The 20,336-nt window shown below is 42.3% G+C and overlaps 1 protein-coding gene across 1 annotated transcript in view; it reads right to left on the minus strand.

Moving 5' to 3' along the window:
• The window catches only part of nrxn3b (neurexin 3b), a gene marked incomplete at its 5' end in the record, with an annotated part of 438,954 nt that extends 420,351 nt beyond the window's left edge, over positions 1–18,603 (minus strand). The window contains 3 exons of the mRNA XM_080453658.1: positions 10,138–10,164; positions 10,538–10,555; positions 17,907–18,603. Coding sequence (XP_080309784.1) covers positions 10,138–10,164; positions 10,538–10,555; positions 17,907–18,603 — 742 coding nt within the window. The remainder of the gene's footprint in view (positions 1–10,137; positions 10,165–10,537; positions 10,556–17,906) is intronic.
• Between the last annotated feature and the right edge of the window lie 1,733 nt (positions 18,604–20,336).

Here is a 20,336-nt window from a genome sequence, read left to right on the forward strand (position 1 = left end):
ATAATAGGTCCTCAGTAATGCTCCATTATAAGATGGAACCTGCGCTGAGAGGGCTTTCAGACTGAATAATGGAGTGAAACGAAATGAAAATTTGGGCTGAGTATCAGGCTAGGGTGAAGTGCTCCTTTAAGATAATATTGACCAATTGGTCTCACTTCAATTAATACAAAACTGTTTTGCTTTGAAAAGAAGATAAAAAACACTTGCTTCTTCTCTTATCTAAGACGACCTTGGCAAATGAATGAACACTTGGTTCTTAATAAGCTGCCAATTCTTACATGTTGACACATTTTTTGTGTTTAATGAGCAGAAAAATCTTACCAGTCTGTTTCAAAGCTTATGTTTTCCCTGACTTTCACCTTTTAATGATAATTAAATATATGATGATGTAAAGCATAACTACTACACAGGAATTTATCTTCTCCGTGAGCTTTGATTACACATACTGTACAGTTATATCAGAGAAGACAAGTACAGCTACACAAATCTTCATTTAATGTTATTTTTTTATAGTGATGTTATGATAAAACATCCTTCTTCCACCTGAGCTTTTGCTGCCAAATGTGTTGATTTTGACAGCAAATTTTTATTTAGTTTTAGTCATAGTCCTTTGAATAAAATTCCATTTAGTTTTAGTTATCTGAAATGTTTTAGTTTTTGCCTAGTTTTAGTCGACTAAATATCAAAGATTATAGTCGACGCTAAATCTACAGTTTATTTTGTCGACTAAAATCTATTTTGGTGGTGCCTTGATGGCAGATTTTACACTTGGTTGCATGCTGAAAATAGCCGATCTACAAGCTCACAACACGTCGCAGCGCGACGCGTTGTGAGCTTGTAGATCTGCTATTTTCAGAGCGCAACACCCGAGCTCAACCGAACATAAAATGACTTGTATTTTAGTTCTACTGGATCTCTTCTCCACTAGGCCCTCACTAACATTTTAGTCTAGTTTTTATTTGTTGATGAAATGTAAATCAATTTAGTCTTAAGTTTTAGTCATTGAAAAAAGGTAGTCGACACACATTTTTCGTCATAGTTTTATATGCCGAAATCAACACTACAAATGTATCCAAACTGTCCATGACAGTACTATTTCTCCCTTTACCCCCAGAGGCAATGTGACCAATACAAGGGTATGGTTTCCAAGTGACACATCCAACATGGTTTCTATACTCTTATTCTTTGAAACAACAAACCATGAGGTAACATTTCGGTGTGTTCCAAAGAGCATATAATGTGTGTATTGGGCTGACATCCATTATGACATCAACTGCACTGCTCACCATGGCCTGAGGGTTGCCTTCCGCGGTCCTAGGCTCTGACCTTGGGCTGCCATATCACCCTTAATGAACACCACACAGCTTTACAGCAGTGCTACGGCAAATCCATTGAAAACCACTACTACTGTATATATCAGATATAGCATATGTATACCATTTGTGATGAGACATGAAGGGGAAAATTGTATTGTCACAAGTCAATGAGCACAATATGGAATCAACCTTCCATGTGCAATACGGTTTTGACCTTTTGCCAGTGCAACGTTGGCACAAAATTATGCTAGGGAAACATTACGCATCGCAACCCATGATGGGTCGTGATGATGATGGATGAATGTAAAAAGAAAAAAGAGGAAGGAAACGCGTGGAAGGTAGATGTTTCTTTTGCTCAAACTAAAGTGATGTATTACTCAAGTGAAAGACAATATGAGAGTACAACACTAGACATCTGGCCTCTTAACTGATCATTTTGACTAACGTTTCAGAGGTCATGACTAAAGTAACACTCAAGGCCTACAGCGTGATTGATCATGTATGATTCATGCAGGTTTTGAGAACTCAAATGCTCTAATCCACCAAGCCTTGGAGACTCAAAAGGAGTTTAAAACTGTTTGACAAAATCACCATTTTAGACCTGGACTAAAGCTATTGTTCCACTAGGCTGCCCTAGTGCGTCTGATATCTTGTCTAGAGGGGCGGGTTCAAAATCTCCGGCGAGAGAATCCGCCGGATCCCATTTGTTCACCGATCTGTGCTCCCGCCCCCCACGCCCCTCCTCCTCCCCAATGTGCAACATTGAGAGCCCTGACGTCACAACATTTGGAGCGACGCCCACTGCCCTCTGGTTGGAAATCACCCACTTCCTATTCCAGGAACGTCAACAGGCTGTCCAGGCTCTAATTTTTTGAGCAAAACGCGAAGGAAAATAAAAGCCTGGAGATCGAGGCTATTCTTCCACTAACACATTTCCCTCAAGTGCCATTCCACTGTTTAAAAATCCAATTCTGAAGTGATGGGCTTATATATATATATTATTCATGTTGTTTTAAGGTTTGCCCAATTTCCGTATTTCTTACATTATGGCTTCCGTAGAAGATGCCAAGGGAAATAGATGCTTAAATGGGAGTCTCCAACACCATTTGCTATTGAAATCTGTGATATTTGTTACTTGAATCACAGGTTACCACAAACAAAATGTCTTTGAAAAAAATATGAGAACAGGTCCAAACAAGACAACTAGGACATTCGGAAGGAACCGTCTGAAACATGGAGTTTTTCGCTGTTGAGGAGAAATGAGAAGAAATTACCCAACTGGCACAGAAGCTAAAATAGACCAGTGGTTCTCAAACTTAAACATCTATGACCCCCAGTTTTGGTATGCATTAGGCCACAGACCCCAATAACTCTCATAGTTGTCACTGTCAGAGTTACAGACCTGTAAGGGTCCATTTGGTTCCTAAGTATCAATCATTTAGCTGGGGGTCTTCGGACCCCACTCCGGACCCCACTTTGAATAGACAATACTAGAACACGTGGAGAAACATGGCAAGTTAGTTTAATACAACAACAGGGTATAAGACGGATTTACGCATGGATTTCCAGAGCAGTCTGAGGACAGGACAAATATATTTACTGAAGAAAACTATCCCGGAAATCCTGACAGCAGACTTTACAGGAGGCCTGGATTCGCTCACAGGTCGCTGGCCCCAATCAAGACGGGCTCCCCTGAGGCCCTTTGTCATACATTTCCTGAGATTTCAGCAAAATGAGCGTGAAAAACCCTCACCGGTGAAATCGGAGATGTACGCTGGAAAGAAATAAAATAAGCATCTACCAGGAGTTCTCAAAGGCTACACAAGATCGACGGCCACGGTTGGATAGCCTGCTGCCCTATCCTTCACTGTGCCTGGAGGTATTAACACATCGAGTGCCATAAACGGTCCGGACCGTTTTTGAGGATCCAAACGAGAAGTGCCGAAAACGGTCCGGACCGTTTTTGAAAAAAATCCTTCCGGTCTGCGTTTTCAATGTTATCTCCTTGACTAAAAGCTTAATATCTCCATTTCTTTTTAACGTGGTGGAAACGAGCCGTTTTCGATCGGCGATCACGCTGCAATGGAGGATCGCGTTGGAAATATTATTGTTCCAGGCGTTAGTCGGGACCCTCCGCCGTCTCGCACGCACGCTTTGTTTACATGCACTTCCGCGTCGGGGCTTCTACAGCACGAAACGTATAACGCAAGTGGATGGAAGAAATGCAGGCACTCAACGTATAATATTTTAATAAACCTCTGGCACCCAATGTGTTAAACATCATTTTGTTGACCCCTTACAGTCCATCAAAAACATTAAACATGGCCTAGGATCATGGTCTGTTTAATGATTAGTGTGATACCCCTTCCCCCTGGTGAATACTGAATAGGACAATTTGAGCAGCGGTTTTCTCTTAATTTAATAGCCCACTGAGCTTTGTTTTCTTTCTATTGGGGGGGGGTGGGGGGGTAATTATTATTAGTCTTACACCACTACTTCTTGACTACATATCTGTCTGTCTGTTCATTTAATTTTGTTGCATGTGCATGTGCTGTATGTGTGTAGATTAGTATGTTATCACTTAATTTCTAACATGTCTAACTGCTACTGACACTGTGCCGAAAGGTGTGCAAAGATAATGCACACCAATGTATGAATGTGTGAAGGATTGCACATAAACCTGGGTTTATGTGAGGGTTTATGGGTGTATTACCCCCCTTTTCATTCATTTGAATTTGTTTTCGCTGAAAACCATTTTCATCATAAATTGATCTGGTGTCTTTATTTGATGTTTACCAGTTAATTGATTTTGGTGGTACTGTATTTAGATTTTTCATTGCTGATTGTTATGGTCAAACGTCAATAAAGGAAAAGATTTTATCACAAAAACACCCAAAAACATTCTTAATTTAAAAGAAATTTAAAGATATGACAAATAACACATATTTAATTACTTTACACTTTTAAACATTAAAAGTGGAAATAGCCAATCTATAAGCTCAAAACGCGTCGCATCGCGACGCATTTTGAGCTTATAGATCTGCTATTTCCACAACTTTTGACATTTTTTAACATGGAATTAATTATGACGATTATGCCGATTATGCAAAAATAATTGCGATTATATAAAATAATTGCGATTAGACGAGTATGTAATAATTGTGACAGGCCTACATGCTACTACTGGGTTCAGAACACAATGCTGTATGTTATACTTCCAGCAGGTTGCTAACTGGGGAACATTGGAGCACACAGCTCTGGTTTGCCACCATTGCTTTAAAAAAATATATTTTGAACTATATTTTGAATGCCTGGCATCTATAAAAGCTCTAAAACGGAGTCCAGGAGAGTTGTACCTCAGTTTACCTCTAAGAGTGTAGACATTTACACAGTCAAATTCCTGGTGTAAATGTATCCATGAGCACACTCTCACAGTTAAATAAACACTGAGGATTTTCACATCATAAATGTGTCAAATGTGTGGCTGTCCATGGAAAACACTCTCTAAGCCCCTGGAGCTACAGTACCTCTCTCTCTCTCCGTAAAAACCCTCCCCCACTCTCTCCTTGAGCCTTTTATCTCTCCCTCTCTCCCTCTCTCTCTCTCTCCCCACCACCCCCATCTCACCTCAAACGCCTCCCCCCTACTATCTCTTCCTTCATCCCTCTCTCCTCATCATCATCATCATCATGGCCAGTGTGCCATGTAGCGTATAGGTGTACATGTCGACAACAGCCAGGTTCATTTTCATGGTGTATTTGATGGGAACAGACACGGTGTACTGTACATAGACGGATGCTAATTTTCAACAGCCATCCATCCCTAGAAGGGCTTTTTGTGAAAATAGGATAAATTAATTTTAATATCTTGGCTGATCATGAGTGTAATGGCACTGCAATAGCATCACAAACATCCTGTCTTAGACTACATCATCATCATCCCAGTGGCAAAAAAAAAACAAGTCATCTAATACGTTATGTAACCTAAATGCTTGTATCCTTGTTTGCAGTGTCCTTCCTCCTTACTACAGTATATACTGGGTGAAAGAGGATGTATTCCTGAGCTGTGAGAGAGACTGCTGTACAGGGACGTGCAGAAGGATTTGGAAAGGCAGGGGCTGGAATTTCAAAAGGGCACCTATTGGATTTTTAAAAAACATGCATTTACCATACTTTTAGGCCTGAAAACCAGAAAAATCCAAAAAGGTATCATTGCAAGCTTAATGTCCTCAAAGTCACGCACCCAACAAGCTGCAAGCTTAATGTCCTCAAAGTCACGCACCCAACAAGCTTTGAACTGAACTGAGCAGATTGAACCTTCCGTTCCAGAGATAATGGCCAAAATATCTTGAAAACTGCCACTTTCGCCGGTTTTCGATCGCCGATTTTTGATTGAGTTTTGGCCATTGTCGCCCGTTTTTCTTTAATAACTCGGGCTAGGAAGGTCGTACGGCGACAAACTAGATACCTGAGTATGGTTAACTTTGAGTTGCATCCAACACATCCACTGCCATTTCCGTCGGCCTTACCGTTAGGCCGCTAGGGGCAGTCGAAATTATTTTTTGGGTTTATAATCATTTATTTTTTCAGTCTGGAGATGGCACTTTTTTAGCGACGGGTAAAAGGGCAGGGGCTCAAGCCCCCTTTCATGTCTATGTGTGCACGTGCATGCTACTGTAGATATTAGTGTGTTTAAATTATAATGTGAGGCCATGCTCACTTATTTTAAGCCATATTACTCTATAGGTCAACATCCCATTTGAAGATTTATCACATCAAACGGCTAATTTGGGTGTGGGGAGTGATAAAATAATTGACAGGGTGATATCAGCCTTAGGGCAGTATAGCTGACCAATCAGCACAAGCTATTAGTGCCACACACACAAGACACACTGAGCAGTCACTGTGAGACGTATCCCTGCAGGAGGGAATCAAACACGGCACCATGGTTGCCAAATACTACTTTATCGTGTTCTTTGTGACTGAATAAGGCTGAGAATATGTGATGGACAAATTATCATGCCTGGTGACAATGTATAGCCTACTGTACAGGATATACAGTGGTGGAAAAAGTACTCAAATGTTTTACTTAAGTAAAATTATCAATACTGCAGTGTAGAAATACTCTGTTACAAGTAAAGTCCGGAATTCAAAATTTACTTGAGTAAAAGTACAAAAGTTCTGGGATCAAAATGTACTTAAAGTACCAAAAGTACAAGTACTAAAATGTTTGAAAATATTTTCAAATAGCCTAGGTATAAAATAGGGCTAAAGTGGTTAATGTATGTTTTATAATGTAATAATTTATATCTGCAAAGTGACTAGTAACTAAAGTTTTCAAATAATAGTAAAAGTACAATATTGTATGGAATAGAAGTAAAAGTATAGACCATTGGAAATACTCCAGGAAAGTAAAAGTACCTCAAAATTGTACTAAGTACATTACTTGAGTAAATGTACTTAGTTACTTTACACCAATGAGTATATACCATCATGTGATGTAATGGCAATTTCCATCCATTCACTCACTCCATCTTGGCTGACCAAGTACTATTGAATAGAATTGTATGATATTGCACTGTATATATATATATGAGCAAACCATGTGGAACAACAGTAAGCAAGCAGCTGTACGGTATGCATACTGTCTAATGAGGTAATACAGAGCTCCCTTTAAATTGATATCAGTTCAGACAGATAACCATCATTTAGCTGCTTCCTATATCTAGCCCAGAGGGAAAAACATACAATGACAAGCGCACAAGTGCGTGTGTTTGCGCTCAGACACGCACACACACGCACACGCTCACACACACGCACGCACACGCACACGCACACACACACACACACACACACACCAACACACAATAATATCGCATGCTTGTTATGAATGAATAATGAGGATATTCCGCGTGATTATAATGCACCGAGGCCGGTGCGTTAACCTCATTCAAATGAAGCCAAATGTCAGGTCAAGTTCTCCAATCAGCTCCTATTCAAGCCAAACCAAGACACAGAAGTGTCACATGCAATTAAATATGCACACACAGGCACATGGGAACACACACGTTTGTCTTACTGTCCTTTGTGCAGACAAAATATTATCATCATTAAAAATTCCTATCCCTCACCCTAAAACTAACCCTAAACCGTCACTCTAGCACTAAACCTAACCCCAAAATGCCCAATCCTTAACCCCAACCTGAACTTTCATAATGTGAACCCCTAAATCTTTTTAACCATAGAAATGACCCTTTATTCTATAACACTCATAGTCAGTGTTGCCAGATTCTGTGAGAGAAACAAGCAACCAGGTCAAGGAAAACCAGCCCAAAAGAAGCGACTATGGGCCACATGAGCACTTTAACATATACATCAGCTATTTGAAAATAGCAGATCTACAAGCTCACAACGCGTCGCGATGCGACGCGTTGTGAGCTTGTAGATCGGCTATTTTCAAATAAAATCTTGCGGGGGATTATAATAAGCAGATCTGGCAACCCTGCTTATAGTCCCTATGAAGTCAATTTCCTCAGCTTTTCCCCCACAAAGATAGTAAACATGGTACACACGGATTCCATATTGTTGTTGGGCGTGAACAAAGGCCTCGCATGATCCATCACAGACAGAACATTCATCCTGTCCCACAGAGACACCATCCATAAGTAGAAGTTAATGACAATACTACCTTCTGCCTCCAGTCTATCCACCCAATCACACACTCAGGAAATGTACAGTAGGTACAGTAGACTCATTAGCTTGAAAGCACTAGCATCTCTGACACACACACGCACACGCACACGCACACGCACTTCTAATGAACACATACTGAATAATTGACCAGCGGCAGAAACAGTTGCCCACTACACACACACACACACACACACACACACACACACACACACACACACACAGCTCTGTCAAGGAGTCATAAAAGCAGGAATAATGAATAAAGGATTGCTGTACCTTTGTTTCTACCTACAGTTACGGAGGAGAGAGGAGTGGGAGGAGGAGGAGGAGGAGGGGGTCCGCGAAGGGAGAGAAGGGAAGGAGCGTCGTCCCACGCAGATCAAGACAGAGAGAGAGAGAGAGAGAGAGAGAGAGTGAGACAGACAGAAAGAGGGGATAAGCTATTGTTAGTTTATAAGGGACGTCTACGACACACTGCCAAGTGACACGTTCCATGCCGAACAGTGACAGTCATGCAGAAGTGGAGGATTCCCGTGGGAAGACAGGAGAGCATGCACGTGGGCCGCGCACACACGCATACACATACTGTACCATATATACCTTTATCTAATCCATTCTAAATGGGTTAAAGTGCATCATGCTATATGTCTGCTTCCCTCTGTGGCTGTATGTACTCTTTGTATTTGTGTGCATGTGTGTGTGTGTGTGTGTGTGTGTGTGTGTGTGTGTGTGTGTGTGTGTGTGTGCGCGTGTGTCATGGGAGAGGGGCAGGTGTGTATGACACATAACTAATGTAGAGAACTGGACGGTCCGGTCCCATTTGCATCCTGTTTATGCCAGAACCTTGTCACAGCCTGAAACCTCCCTCTTCCCCCCCTCTCTCTCTCTCTCTCTAGCCTCTCTTCCTCTAAGTCACTTTTCATATCAAGGTCCATTATTTATTCAGCATCTGAGCCACGGACCACCGTTTGATGAGATTTAGCCTCTCAGACCCAAGACTTAGAATATTTTGTTATCGTTGGATGAGATTGTGTCCACAATTCCATGCTGTATTGATGTTGCTACCAATAGGAGAGATAACAGGCAAACGGTGATTAAAATAACAATTATTTAATTAAGTAATGCAGATGTTTAGCAATCATTTAACTCTTGAGAGCGTAAAATGAAACCAAATGGACCCGTAAGGGTCCATTTGGTTTCATTTTACGCTCTCAAGAGTTAAAGATCTACCTAATAAGGATCCATTTGGTTAGCAACTCTCCATCATTTAGCTGGGGACCCCCTGGAACCCCCTCAAGGACCAATGGTGGTCCCCGGACCACTGGTTAAGAACCACCGGTCTTTACCACAGCTCTGCTGTTCCCAAACTCCTTCACTTCACATTCTTAGCCTGTCCTCCCCCCCTTGCGTCTCCTTGCGGCCTGCTGTGATTAATCATGTCTTTATAATTCTACATTGATATTCCCATCGTAAGTCCCTCAATCCTCACCTCTTTTCCCCCGATGTGTCCTCTATATACCTCTCTCTATCTGCCTTCCTTTCTTCTGCGTTAATTACACTCAGAGTATACAAATGAGAGTTACCAATGGATAAATTAAAACTCTCTTTCTCCATCGCCCTGCATGTGTTTTGTCCTTTTCTCGCATTTGCCTCTATACGTGTGACACTCTGACTCTTGCATCAGTCAGTGCTTTCATGTGTCCCTGCCCCACTTTTCACCGAGAAAAATGCCTGTCCTTGGCAAGTAAATGGCAATCTCTTTATTCAGCGTCCTGACTCGCTTGCATTTCCTCCTCCTCCCCTCAACACGCGCGCGGCTCAGGCAGAGACGGTGCGATGTGTCACCGCGCGTGTCGGCTGCGAGGATGGTAACCCGCGCAAAATTATGTAATACACAGAAACCTGGGGAGAGTGAGGGAGGGGACGTGTGGCAGAGGCACAGAGGGAGAGAGGGGGACGCCCCCCCTCCCCCCTCATCTCTGTATTAACAGCAGGAGAATTCACAAAACATGCAAATGCACACAGCAGACATGCCATAAAAAAATCACCGCAAAGCCAAGCCAGGCAGCTGAGAGGTGGGGAGGACCTCTAAAAATAACCACGTATATAAGAGAATAGAAGAAAGCGCATACCTTGCTCTGCTTTCAGATGCGCGAGGCCTTGAAGAGAAATATGGACAGAGAGAGGACTTGAAAAGACCGACACGCCAATACAGTTGTATTGATGTTATGCATGCTTTGCATCGAGGGCAAACCATGGCTATCACACCTAAGATGAAGTTTTCTCTATAGTGCATGAGAAAGCTTTCTGTAAAGAATAGACAAATGCCCAGGGAAATATACAGTATAACATTATCTGTGAATTGTCTGTGTTTAAATGTGTTAATGATACAATTTGTTTACTCGTTTAATAACTAGCTTAAACTAGCTTAAACTGAAGAATTATGTGTTGTCAAGTCTAAACTAGTTCAAACATTATCATGGGTGGCTTGTGTTCTATCATGTCAATCATTACTCAGTCCTGGTGACTCACCTGGTGTTCTCTGGACTGCTGTGGAGTTGAAGAAGAAAGAGGAAGAAGAAGAAAGGAGATGCCTTGCATTAGAAACACACTAATCCTGCTTTTGCATGGGGTCTATCATGCAAACCAAAGTTTCACACTGCTAAGCAAAATACTGTCATGTAAGGGGCAGAGTTGTGCCCCTTAACATGCCTTACTAAGATAAACATTTCAAAACAATTCCTGTGGAGAGAGTTTTATTATGATCATGTAAGGGGGACCCCTTGACATGCCTGATTTAAATAAAGAAAATCCTGTGGAAAGAAAACAAAACAAATCATCTGTTCAGGGAACCAGATCAACACTATTATTATCATTTTTTGCAAACAACACTTTCACATTTTCGAATATCGTTACAGAGACATAATATTCTGCATCTTGAATCTCACAAAGGGCCACACATACACAGTAAAAGAGATACATAAATCCAAGATCCTGAGGATTTATAGTGTTGTGAGGGTTGTGGATCACGGGACGCTCTTTCAGACCCATATGTCCGCCCTCCACCGCTGTACCCCCAGCTTCCATACTGACCCAAATCCAAGCACCACAATCTCACCCACCCACCCACAGTGTCTCGTTTGGTTAGAGGAATGCTCGCTGTTGGGCTCCAGCAGTTCTCACAGTGTGGTTTTAAGAGGAAAATAAACCACTAGATAAATTCCAGATTTAACGGCATTTCAAGAAGCGTCTAACTTTCATATCGTGATGTATTTCTGAATGAAAGGGAATAGGCAGCCGGGATATACAGTAACAATTGATTTGAAGGTTGAAACGTGACATAACAGACATGGCGAATTACAGTTACAGATTGATTTATGGGTGGAATTATGATGATATTATTGGTCGACAATGGCTGGTTCAAGCCAAGCCAAGCACGTCATATTTTGTTTTACAGGAAGAAAACATGATTGGATTTTGATATTAGATTACAAAGAAACAGATTTTTGTATTTATTTCACATACTGTATTGTTAAATATAGTAGGTGCACAATATGTCCGGGATGTGATCTAAAAGTGTCATTTTATTTGATTTAATCTAAATGTTAAGCATCATCAGACATTCTTGATTATTATTGTAGCTGTACTGTATCTCTTCACGGCTAGAGTCCTTCAACAGCTAAGTCTTGTTTGTTTGCTAAAATGTTCCCAGGCGATCATAGGGTCCAAAGCAGATGTAGAGGGGTTTGTGTATGTAATCACAGCCCTTGGACAATGCTGAAATAAAAACACATCTTAATCACAAACGGCACTTAAAATGTACAACTACTGTACATTAGACATTTTAATGATACACAGTATCAGATATGAATTTGCACTCGCACATTTAAATGTTGCTGTGCCTTGATCACCGGACAATCTGAACAGAGGGTGCCTTGCCTTTCGTTTCCCATGGCTGCATGGTAACTGGGGGATATTCGTCCTGTGTTTAGTTTGTTCCTCTGCGTTCCATGTTAAATGTAAAATGCTCAACAAGGGCCAGAAATACCCTTCAGGAAAGGCAGAGGGCGGAGGAGGAGGAGAAGGGGTGGTGGTGGCGATGAGGACTAACTAAGACCACGTCTCCTTTAGGGAACCCAAAATGGCTGCCACTACTCATCCTCCTCTTGCGCGTGAAGGATGACATTGGCAGAGGCGGGAAGGACGGTGGAGGGAGGTGGGGGAAGGGATATGGTGGCTAACTTAGGGACAGAACACTGCTCCAGCTCCCCACGTGCATGGATGCTGAGCCCCTATTAGTGGTCTGTGTGTGTGTGTCTATGTGCGTGTGTGTTTATGTGAGCATCCACGCACAAATGTATGCATCTTCGGCTACGTGCAACAGCAAATGCAATTTTCATTTGTACGTGGACAATGAGTGTGACTGCATATTTACAATGCATATGTAATGTGTGTGTGTGTGTGTGTGTGTGTGTGTGTGTGTGTGTGTGTGTGTGTGTGTGTGTGTGTGTGTGTGTGTGTGTGTGTGTGTGTGTGTGTGTGTGTGTGTGTGTGTGTGTGTGTGTGTGTGTGTGTGTGTGTGTGTGTGTGCGTGCGCGCGTGCGTGCACACGCGTAAACGCTCAGTCACCCATGCAGATAAATCTCTTTTTCCTTGATGGGCCAGCGTGCAGAACAAGCCTCTCAGGACATGTGGTCCCATTGTAATCCCCTGCTCCATTTTACCAGCATCTTCACCGTTCAAATCCAAACATTTCGAGCCCGGCCACTAGACACACATGCCCTCTGCACTAGAATCAGGCACGTCCCTACATCCCGTTTCTCCTTTTTTTTTTGCTGACCTATTTTTTACAGTAAGATTATTGTAACTGTCATTTTTTCCATGTCTGTTTATTAATCCCCAAAGCTAAGCCCGAAGGCACCGTTTCAGCACTTACTTTAACAGTTAGCTTTCCCCCCGGCTTTCAATTACTATAGTAGCCTTCCATCAATTGTTTTTTTTTCTTTACATAAAAAAGAGAGCCTTAAACTGCTCATTAAAACAAAACAGGGACATAGGTTTGTGATGGAGGCACATTTAACCATTAATTCAACAGTCAGTTGTAGCTAGTTTAATCCTTAACCTTATGCATATTTCGTTGTAATTGGAAAAACCCCACGGTATTCACAGACTTCAAGATGTCAGCTCTATTAATCTAATTGAATAGAACGATGAACAAAAAGAAGAAAAAAATTACTTCCAGGCCATTTCCATTAAAGATATTGTAGTTTGCAAGGCCAATAATAGGGAGGACAAATTAAGTCGTCTTTAGAGATGACTCAGCAGAAGTGGAGTTTTTTTCATCCTTTTTTTCCCCCTTCTTTTTTGGAGAGTTAATAACGTCGTGCGGCACATGGCGACAGGCGGCGGATTTGGCTGCCAGCGCTGAGTCGTGCGGAGAGTGAGCGAGTGGTGAGTGGTGTCTAATTTCAGCTCCTCACACTGACACACTTAGTCACAGCGATACACCCTGGTCCACACGGAGGGACAGATTGAACATGTGTTTTATGGCCAACTGTTTATGGCCCTAATCTGCCTGCTTCTCCGTGGACGGTTCGGTCGGGCTGGTCACAGCGCTGCAGGAACTGAAGAGGAGAGCGGAGGAGAGAGCAAGCGAGAGAGAGAGAGTAATGGGGAGAGAGAGAGAGAGAGAGAGACTGAGAGAGAGAGAGAGTAATCTCTTGATTATCTCACGATTATCATGCCACTAAAAATTATGATTTAGCAGCAGGCTAAACCATGAAGTGGGCAGGACAGGCTGTGTACCACAGAATAGTGGGTATTTTTGATTATCTTGATGCCGACGTAATCGCAGAAAAAAGCAATTAATGCATTCCCTTGGTGAAGTTCTTTTCAGCACTTGCACCCTCAGGATTGGCTAATCAACCGAACATCACCGTAGATCATACCAACAATGTGAACATTGTGTGGCATGATTGGTCATAAATTCAAGGTGATTAATTTAGTTTTATTTTTGCAATCTGCCCGCAAAGGTTGGCTGAGGAGGTTAGTATAGGATGTACGTACGAACCTCTATAATCCCTCTCTGAGAGATTACAAACACAACCATATTATGGCAATTAATTCATGGAGAGAGATAGCATAAAGTTTGTCCACAGTGTCTGTGTCTGCCACCAGAAATGGTAAAATATCAGAGACGCATTATGTCACAGCCAGTGGTGGAAAAAGTACTCAAATTCTTTACTTAAGTAAAAGTACCAATACTGCAATATAAAAATACTCTGTTACAAGTCAAATCCAAAATAAAAAATTTACTTGAGTAAAAGTACAAAAGTATTGGCATCAAAATGTACTTAAAGTACCAAAAGTAAAAGTACTAAATATTTGAAAATAGCCGATCTACAAGCTCACAACGCGTCGCGATGCGACGCGTTGTGAGCTTGTAGATCTGCTATTTTCAAATAGCCTAGGTATAAAATAGGGCTAAAGTGGTTAATGTATGTTTTGTAATATCATAATTTATATCTAAAAAGTAACTAGTAACTAAAGTTTTCAAATAATTGTAGTGGAGTAAAAGTACAATATTTGCCTCTGAGATGTAGTGGAGTAGAAGTGAAAATATTGGAAATTGGAAATACTCAAGTAAAGTACAAATACTTCTAAATTGTACTTAAGTACAGTACTTAAGTAAATGTACTTAGTTACTTTCCACCACTGGTCACAGCGTGTCGGAGGTTGACCAAAGCAAAGAGAGAAGATCCAGGTGGCTGGTGGCAAAATCACCATTCCAGCACTGTATACAGTCAGTGGGCGCGGTCTAACGTTTAGCACAAAGCAGAGCTGTATCGACTATAATCAGTTTGTCCGCAGAGAACATGTTTGGTTTACCGCAAGAAAAGAAAATGGGACTTATTTTGAAGTACGCTGCCAGCTTCATTCTGTCGACAGTTTTTACCTTCCAGACTAGCGGGGCTAGCAGGCTATCGTACAACATACGGCTGGCTAAATGCTTCCTAGACCCAGCCCAGTCAGTCAGTCAGCCCGCCATCTGCCCATTTTAAAGAGACACTCCGGGGGCCTTGTTGACGTGCCCGTGCGCGTGCACACGGGCATGTGCGTGTGCGAGGGGCGTGTTTTCGACTGCTATGCTAGGGCAAGTGCTGGATGTCTGTCTGCGTGAGGCTTTGGCCACACAGCCAGTTTACGAATAAATACTCCAAGGTTTGACAGATTGCACTCATTGCCAATTAGCATACAGCATAATCATCTGTGTACACACAGACAGTCGCATTAAGCAGCTATGCACCTCTAATTGCGCTAATGATGAGCAAATGTTAGGTGAAAATATGTTGCCGTTGAATGACCCGCAGAAACCTTGCTTGCGGGCAGAATGAGGAAGGAACAAGTGCTTGGGCACTTGTAGACATAACGAATAACGAATAAAAATCTCTTAGCAGTTTGCTGACGGATGGGCTGAATTTACGGCGGGTGTTTGTGCAGGCGTTTCCTGGGCAAATTAGCCATCTCTGTTCTCATTATCCTCGTAATTATGGCTCCCAGTCTCAGCGGTGTAATCAACAATCCGCCACATCAGTTAATGGGAACTAACAAAGAGCGTGAGACACATCAGCTAGGGAGCTAACATGGGTAGAATGAGAAGAGAGAGTGCTGTAGAGGAGCAGAGGAAGAGTGGTATGTGTAAGGTTTTGGGAGGATGGGAGGGGGGGGGTCATGGGCACAGGTAAACCTAGGGCTCCCATCTCCTCTGAAGGCGAACCGTCCAGGGACAAATTGGGGTACAGGCAGGCTGTGGCGAGTTCAGCCTTTGTACTGTCTCTGCTCTGAGGATGAGGGGTCATCTCTCTTTGTCAAAGCTGTCTGGCACGAATCACAGACACCCTCTTAAAAACATTGGTTGCTTTAACACAAGTTTGTCATTGTATCCCCCTGTCAGCTCTTAAAAGGCTCCCAGATGAATGAGCCTCCTTCTCCATTGACCACTAGGATAGGAGGCGATGAGCAAATGGGATGAAGCGAATAATCTGTCCGCCTGACTACCCTGCAATCCGTGCACCACGTGTCGTCCTGAACAATGCCACAGGCCAGTGCATGGACCTTTTCAGCGACAAAAAGCTTTGTTTGAGCTCCACGATTATTATTATTATTTTGAAGCCGATACGCACACGCAGCAGAGACCATAGTGTTCCAAGCGCTATATCCAACATATGAAAACCCCTCCCTTGTTCTAATACCGTATAGCCGTAACCCTGAAAATGTAAAAAGGCTTGAATTACATTGGACACAGATGAAAGATGCTAAAGGACCGGTGCTGGAGCATTCAGCGAGCATTCCCCTTTAATTAATTCATTCATGTATTTATTTCAAAATGGAGTCATCCCTCAGCCATGTCAAGTCTTGTTAAAACAGCCAGGATGTGGGTCAGCAGTGGAGGAAACTTGACATGGGTCTGTTCAAACCCTTTATAGCCCATACACACCAAGAGAAGAGACAGAGAAGGAAAGTTGTCTAGGTCTAGTCTGGTGAAGTAGAATCAACTTCTTATCTCTGAGAGGTACAATAACTTGGCAAGGGCAAAGTTATTATTGGCGTTAAGCAGGCATTGATCTCAAAGCCACGGCCACAGGGTGTGTTTTCCGACTTCAAGCAGTTCTATAATAATCGGGCCTTGTTCGGCAGGGGGTCTTTAATAACTAACACTATTATTCAAATCATTCACCGCCTGTGAGAAAATATTGTATTTCGAAGAAATGTGGAGATAGCTACTGTATGCAGAGATGGAACTACAGCAAATTAGGAAGTGGTCTCCTGCATCGCAATTCTTTGACAATGATTGGTAGAAATAAGTTTGAAAATGCATGACTTCAAAGGTAGTCAGTATATAAAACATATATGCAAGTGGTCCGTATATAAAACACTGTGAAAGGGATGAAAGTTATTAAATGACCCAACAGAGATGGCCTTGGCATAGAATCAGAGGAGGAAAGATACGTGAAGATGTTTTTCATTCAAGCATTGCACAGTACTGTATACCTCTGGGTCCCAGCACCACCTTGCAAGAGCTGAATACATTTGATGGAGAGAGGGTTGAAGGTTGTAATTTCAGTCTTATCAGGCAACACTGTATCTCTGCTCGCTTTCCTCATGAAAAGTAATAATGCTCAGCACATTCGACACACACATGAAACATGTATCTAAAAACAGCTCTAATAAGTGTAACGCAATCCCTACAACATATATTCTGCACAGTAAAATCCTCAGTGTTAATTTGCTCATTTTAACTAGAGTGTACAAATGTAACCAAATGGACCCATAAGAGTCCACTTTGTCACATAATGCTCTCAGAGTTAAATTATCACTGAGGATTGTGGTGTGGTGTCCTATGTGAATTATGTAAACCTTTGGAAACATGCAAGTTATCCTCAGAATTGTGCCGCTTTGGACATGGTTGGGATGACACAACGATGTTAAGACTCGCTTGTATAGATCTGATTCATGGTACTGCAGAGCATTGAGGGGAGTAACAATGTAAAGATAACCATTGCCTGGATGTAATATTATTATGAAATTAATTATACAAAAATAAATAAAATACTAATAAAATGGGGTCTGATGGTCTGTGTGCACTGCTTACTGAGTAAAACTTTGTCAAAAACTTTGTCAAAGAATTGACAAAAATAAAATGTCAATTTAACTTTCAGAGTTAAATTAACACTCAGGATTCTGCTCTGTACAGCCACCCACTTTGGAGCATGTAAGCAAAGGTGGAGTTATATTACATTAGATTACTTCTAAATTGGGAAGGAATCCCTCTGAATTTTTAACTAGTCCTCTTAATCAATATTCAACACTTGACACAAAAAGCTGGAGTCAGACGTCTTACCTTCGGTGCAGTATCGACCTACATATCCCGTTTTGGAGCAGTCACAGTAGCGTTCTCCATCCGCCAGTGAGCAGGTCCCACCGTTCTCACAGGGGTTCTCCGTGCAAAGGCCTAGCATCTCCAGACGCACCTTCTTGCTGTCGGTTAGCGTGGCCGGCTTGTTCCCGTAACTGAGGTCGGTGATAATTCCCTTGAACGGCGGCAGCTCGCGTACGGAGGGCAGGGTGATGGCCGACGTGCGGATGTCCCCCGGGAGGCCGCCAAGGAACAGGTCGCTGACGATCTTCATGAACTGGCGCTGGGGCCGCACCTCGTCCGCCTTGGTGTGGCCGTCCAGGGCCAAGACCGTCCGCAGGTTGTGCCTCGCGACGGTGACAAAGTGCCAGCGGCTGTCGTTAACCATTCTCTCGGAGGTGACGGTGGTCTCGGCGCAGTCGATGCTGAAGTGCAACTGCAGCTTCCCGTCCGCTACCGTCAGGAGCAGGAAGTCGCAGAACCCGCCGTCGTCGAAGTACAGGAGCAGCCCGTCGGAGGCCGCCGTCTTGAACTGGAACATCAGGTCACTTCTGGTACTGGCGTCCCAGCGCAAGTAACGAGCCCACTGGCCTTCAGAGCCGGTGAACTCAATGCTCGCGTTCAGGCCTATCATGGTGCTGAGCAGGAGGAGCACGTGACCGAGGCGACAGGAGGGATTCATGGTAGAGAAAGGGTTGAGTGTGCCCGGTATAAGGATAGAGATTGGAGAGAGATCCTCAAAGTGATAATAACATTTGATTATATCTGGGCTCCAAGATTTATCAGCTGAATGTTGTATTCCATGAAGGTAATCTTATAGTCAAGTAGAGGATGCAATATCGTTTTGATTTGAGATGCAGATCTAGAGTTGATAATGGACAGAATCTAATCTTCTCAAGCGGAGTCTGAGCAGAGTCTTATGGGAAAATATCCAATTTTAAGTGCTAAGATGAAGCTGATCCTTAGTGTGTTCTGTCAGTGATTCAGAATTCCGTTTGATGATTTTTCTTTGAGGCGACTTCCTGGATATAAGCACATTGCCTCCATCTCTGGACCGGCGCCGTGTCCGTGACCCATGGTTTGATCTCTGGTTTCAGGCCCACCTCTGATGCAACTGTGAAGAGAATAAATACATACATCTATAAATAAGCATTTCACCAAGCATGACCCAACAGTTGTGTTTTGGTTTATTTTTCTCTCCATTTTGACTTCCATTTTTCTTTGTTTTGTAAAAGGGTAGGCGCAATAAGCAATGCTTCAGCCTATACCTTTTTGGTCAGAAATGTGGTTATCTTTTCTTGATAAACAGTTTTTTCCCCCTACCTATTACAGTAATGTTACCACAAAATTGACTGAAATAAACTAAACTAAACTAAACAGTTCAACAAATAAAACTATATTTTAAGTTCATTGTGAATGGTTTTCCTAAAAAGATTGATACATGGTTTGGCATGATATTTAAAAAAAAACATGTACTGTCTATACACTTACAAAACAGTCACATAATTGGCATTTAATGAGTCCTACTGATTAAGCAAAACAGAGTAATTAATGCTGACTATTATGCCAGAAAATCACATCTACAAAACAAGCAAAACCAAAAAAACACAGCCACAGCATGGGATTTACATCCAACAATAAAGAGGGACAGTGGGCGGAGAGTTTAAATGCTGATTTGATCACTTCTCAGTGGCCATTAAATAACACTAAGTAACCAATATTAATGTCCATTAAAGGTTTACGAGCATTTTTATGTGGCCCGCCATGTCTCTTCCAATTACCCATTTTATTTGAATTTGCAACTCAATTCATTCTAAACTTTTTACGGCTAATATAGTCTAGGAGGGTGTTTACAGGGGCGTCACAGGGGGGGTGTAAGTAGGACTGAGTTACTAGGGCCCCAGAAAAAAAGAAAAAAAATATTTTTTTGGGTCTTTTTTAAAGAAAAAAAATCTTAGGGGGGCCCACAGTGAATCTTTGTCCCCAGGGCCCAGAATTTGGTGCTACGCCCCTGGGTGTTTACGTCGAGAACAGTGTTGGTGCATCATTGAAGGTGCTGCGAATACACAGCAAAAATCCTCAGTGTAGCTATGATGGGTCCCATTACACTCTCAGAGTTCAATTAACACTCTGAATTTTTACGGCGTTCTCGTTGATAAAATGTTGGGCGGAAATCCAATAAGGTGAGCCCAGACATGTGTTTAGCTGCACTACATCAGGCCGCTATCTCTAAGGTCCTGCTGGGAACCTGATAAATAAGATTAATTATCCGCCACCACTTTCCCCTCGCATTTGCATGTCTTTGGGGGGATTACAATCATAAAGAACTATTCACAAAGATGTTAGGGATGGTAACCAATTCATATTGGAATATTCCCATCACTCCATGGCCATTTATATTCTCCACGCATACTT

This window comes from Gymnoscopelus braueri (assembly GCF_963280865.1).
Source record: "Gymnoscopelus braueri genome assembly, chromosome: 16".
Taxonomy (NCBI): domain Eukaryota; kingdom Metazoa; phylum Chordata; class Actinopteri; order Myctophiformes; family Myctophidae; genus Gymnoscopelus; species Gymnoscopelus braueri.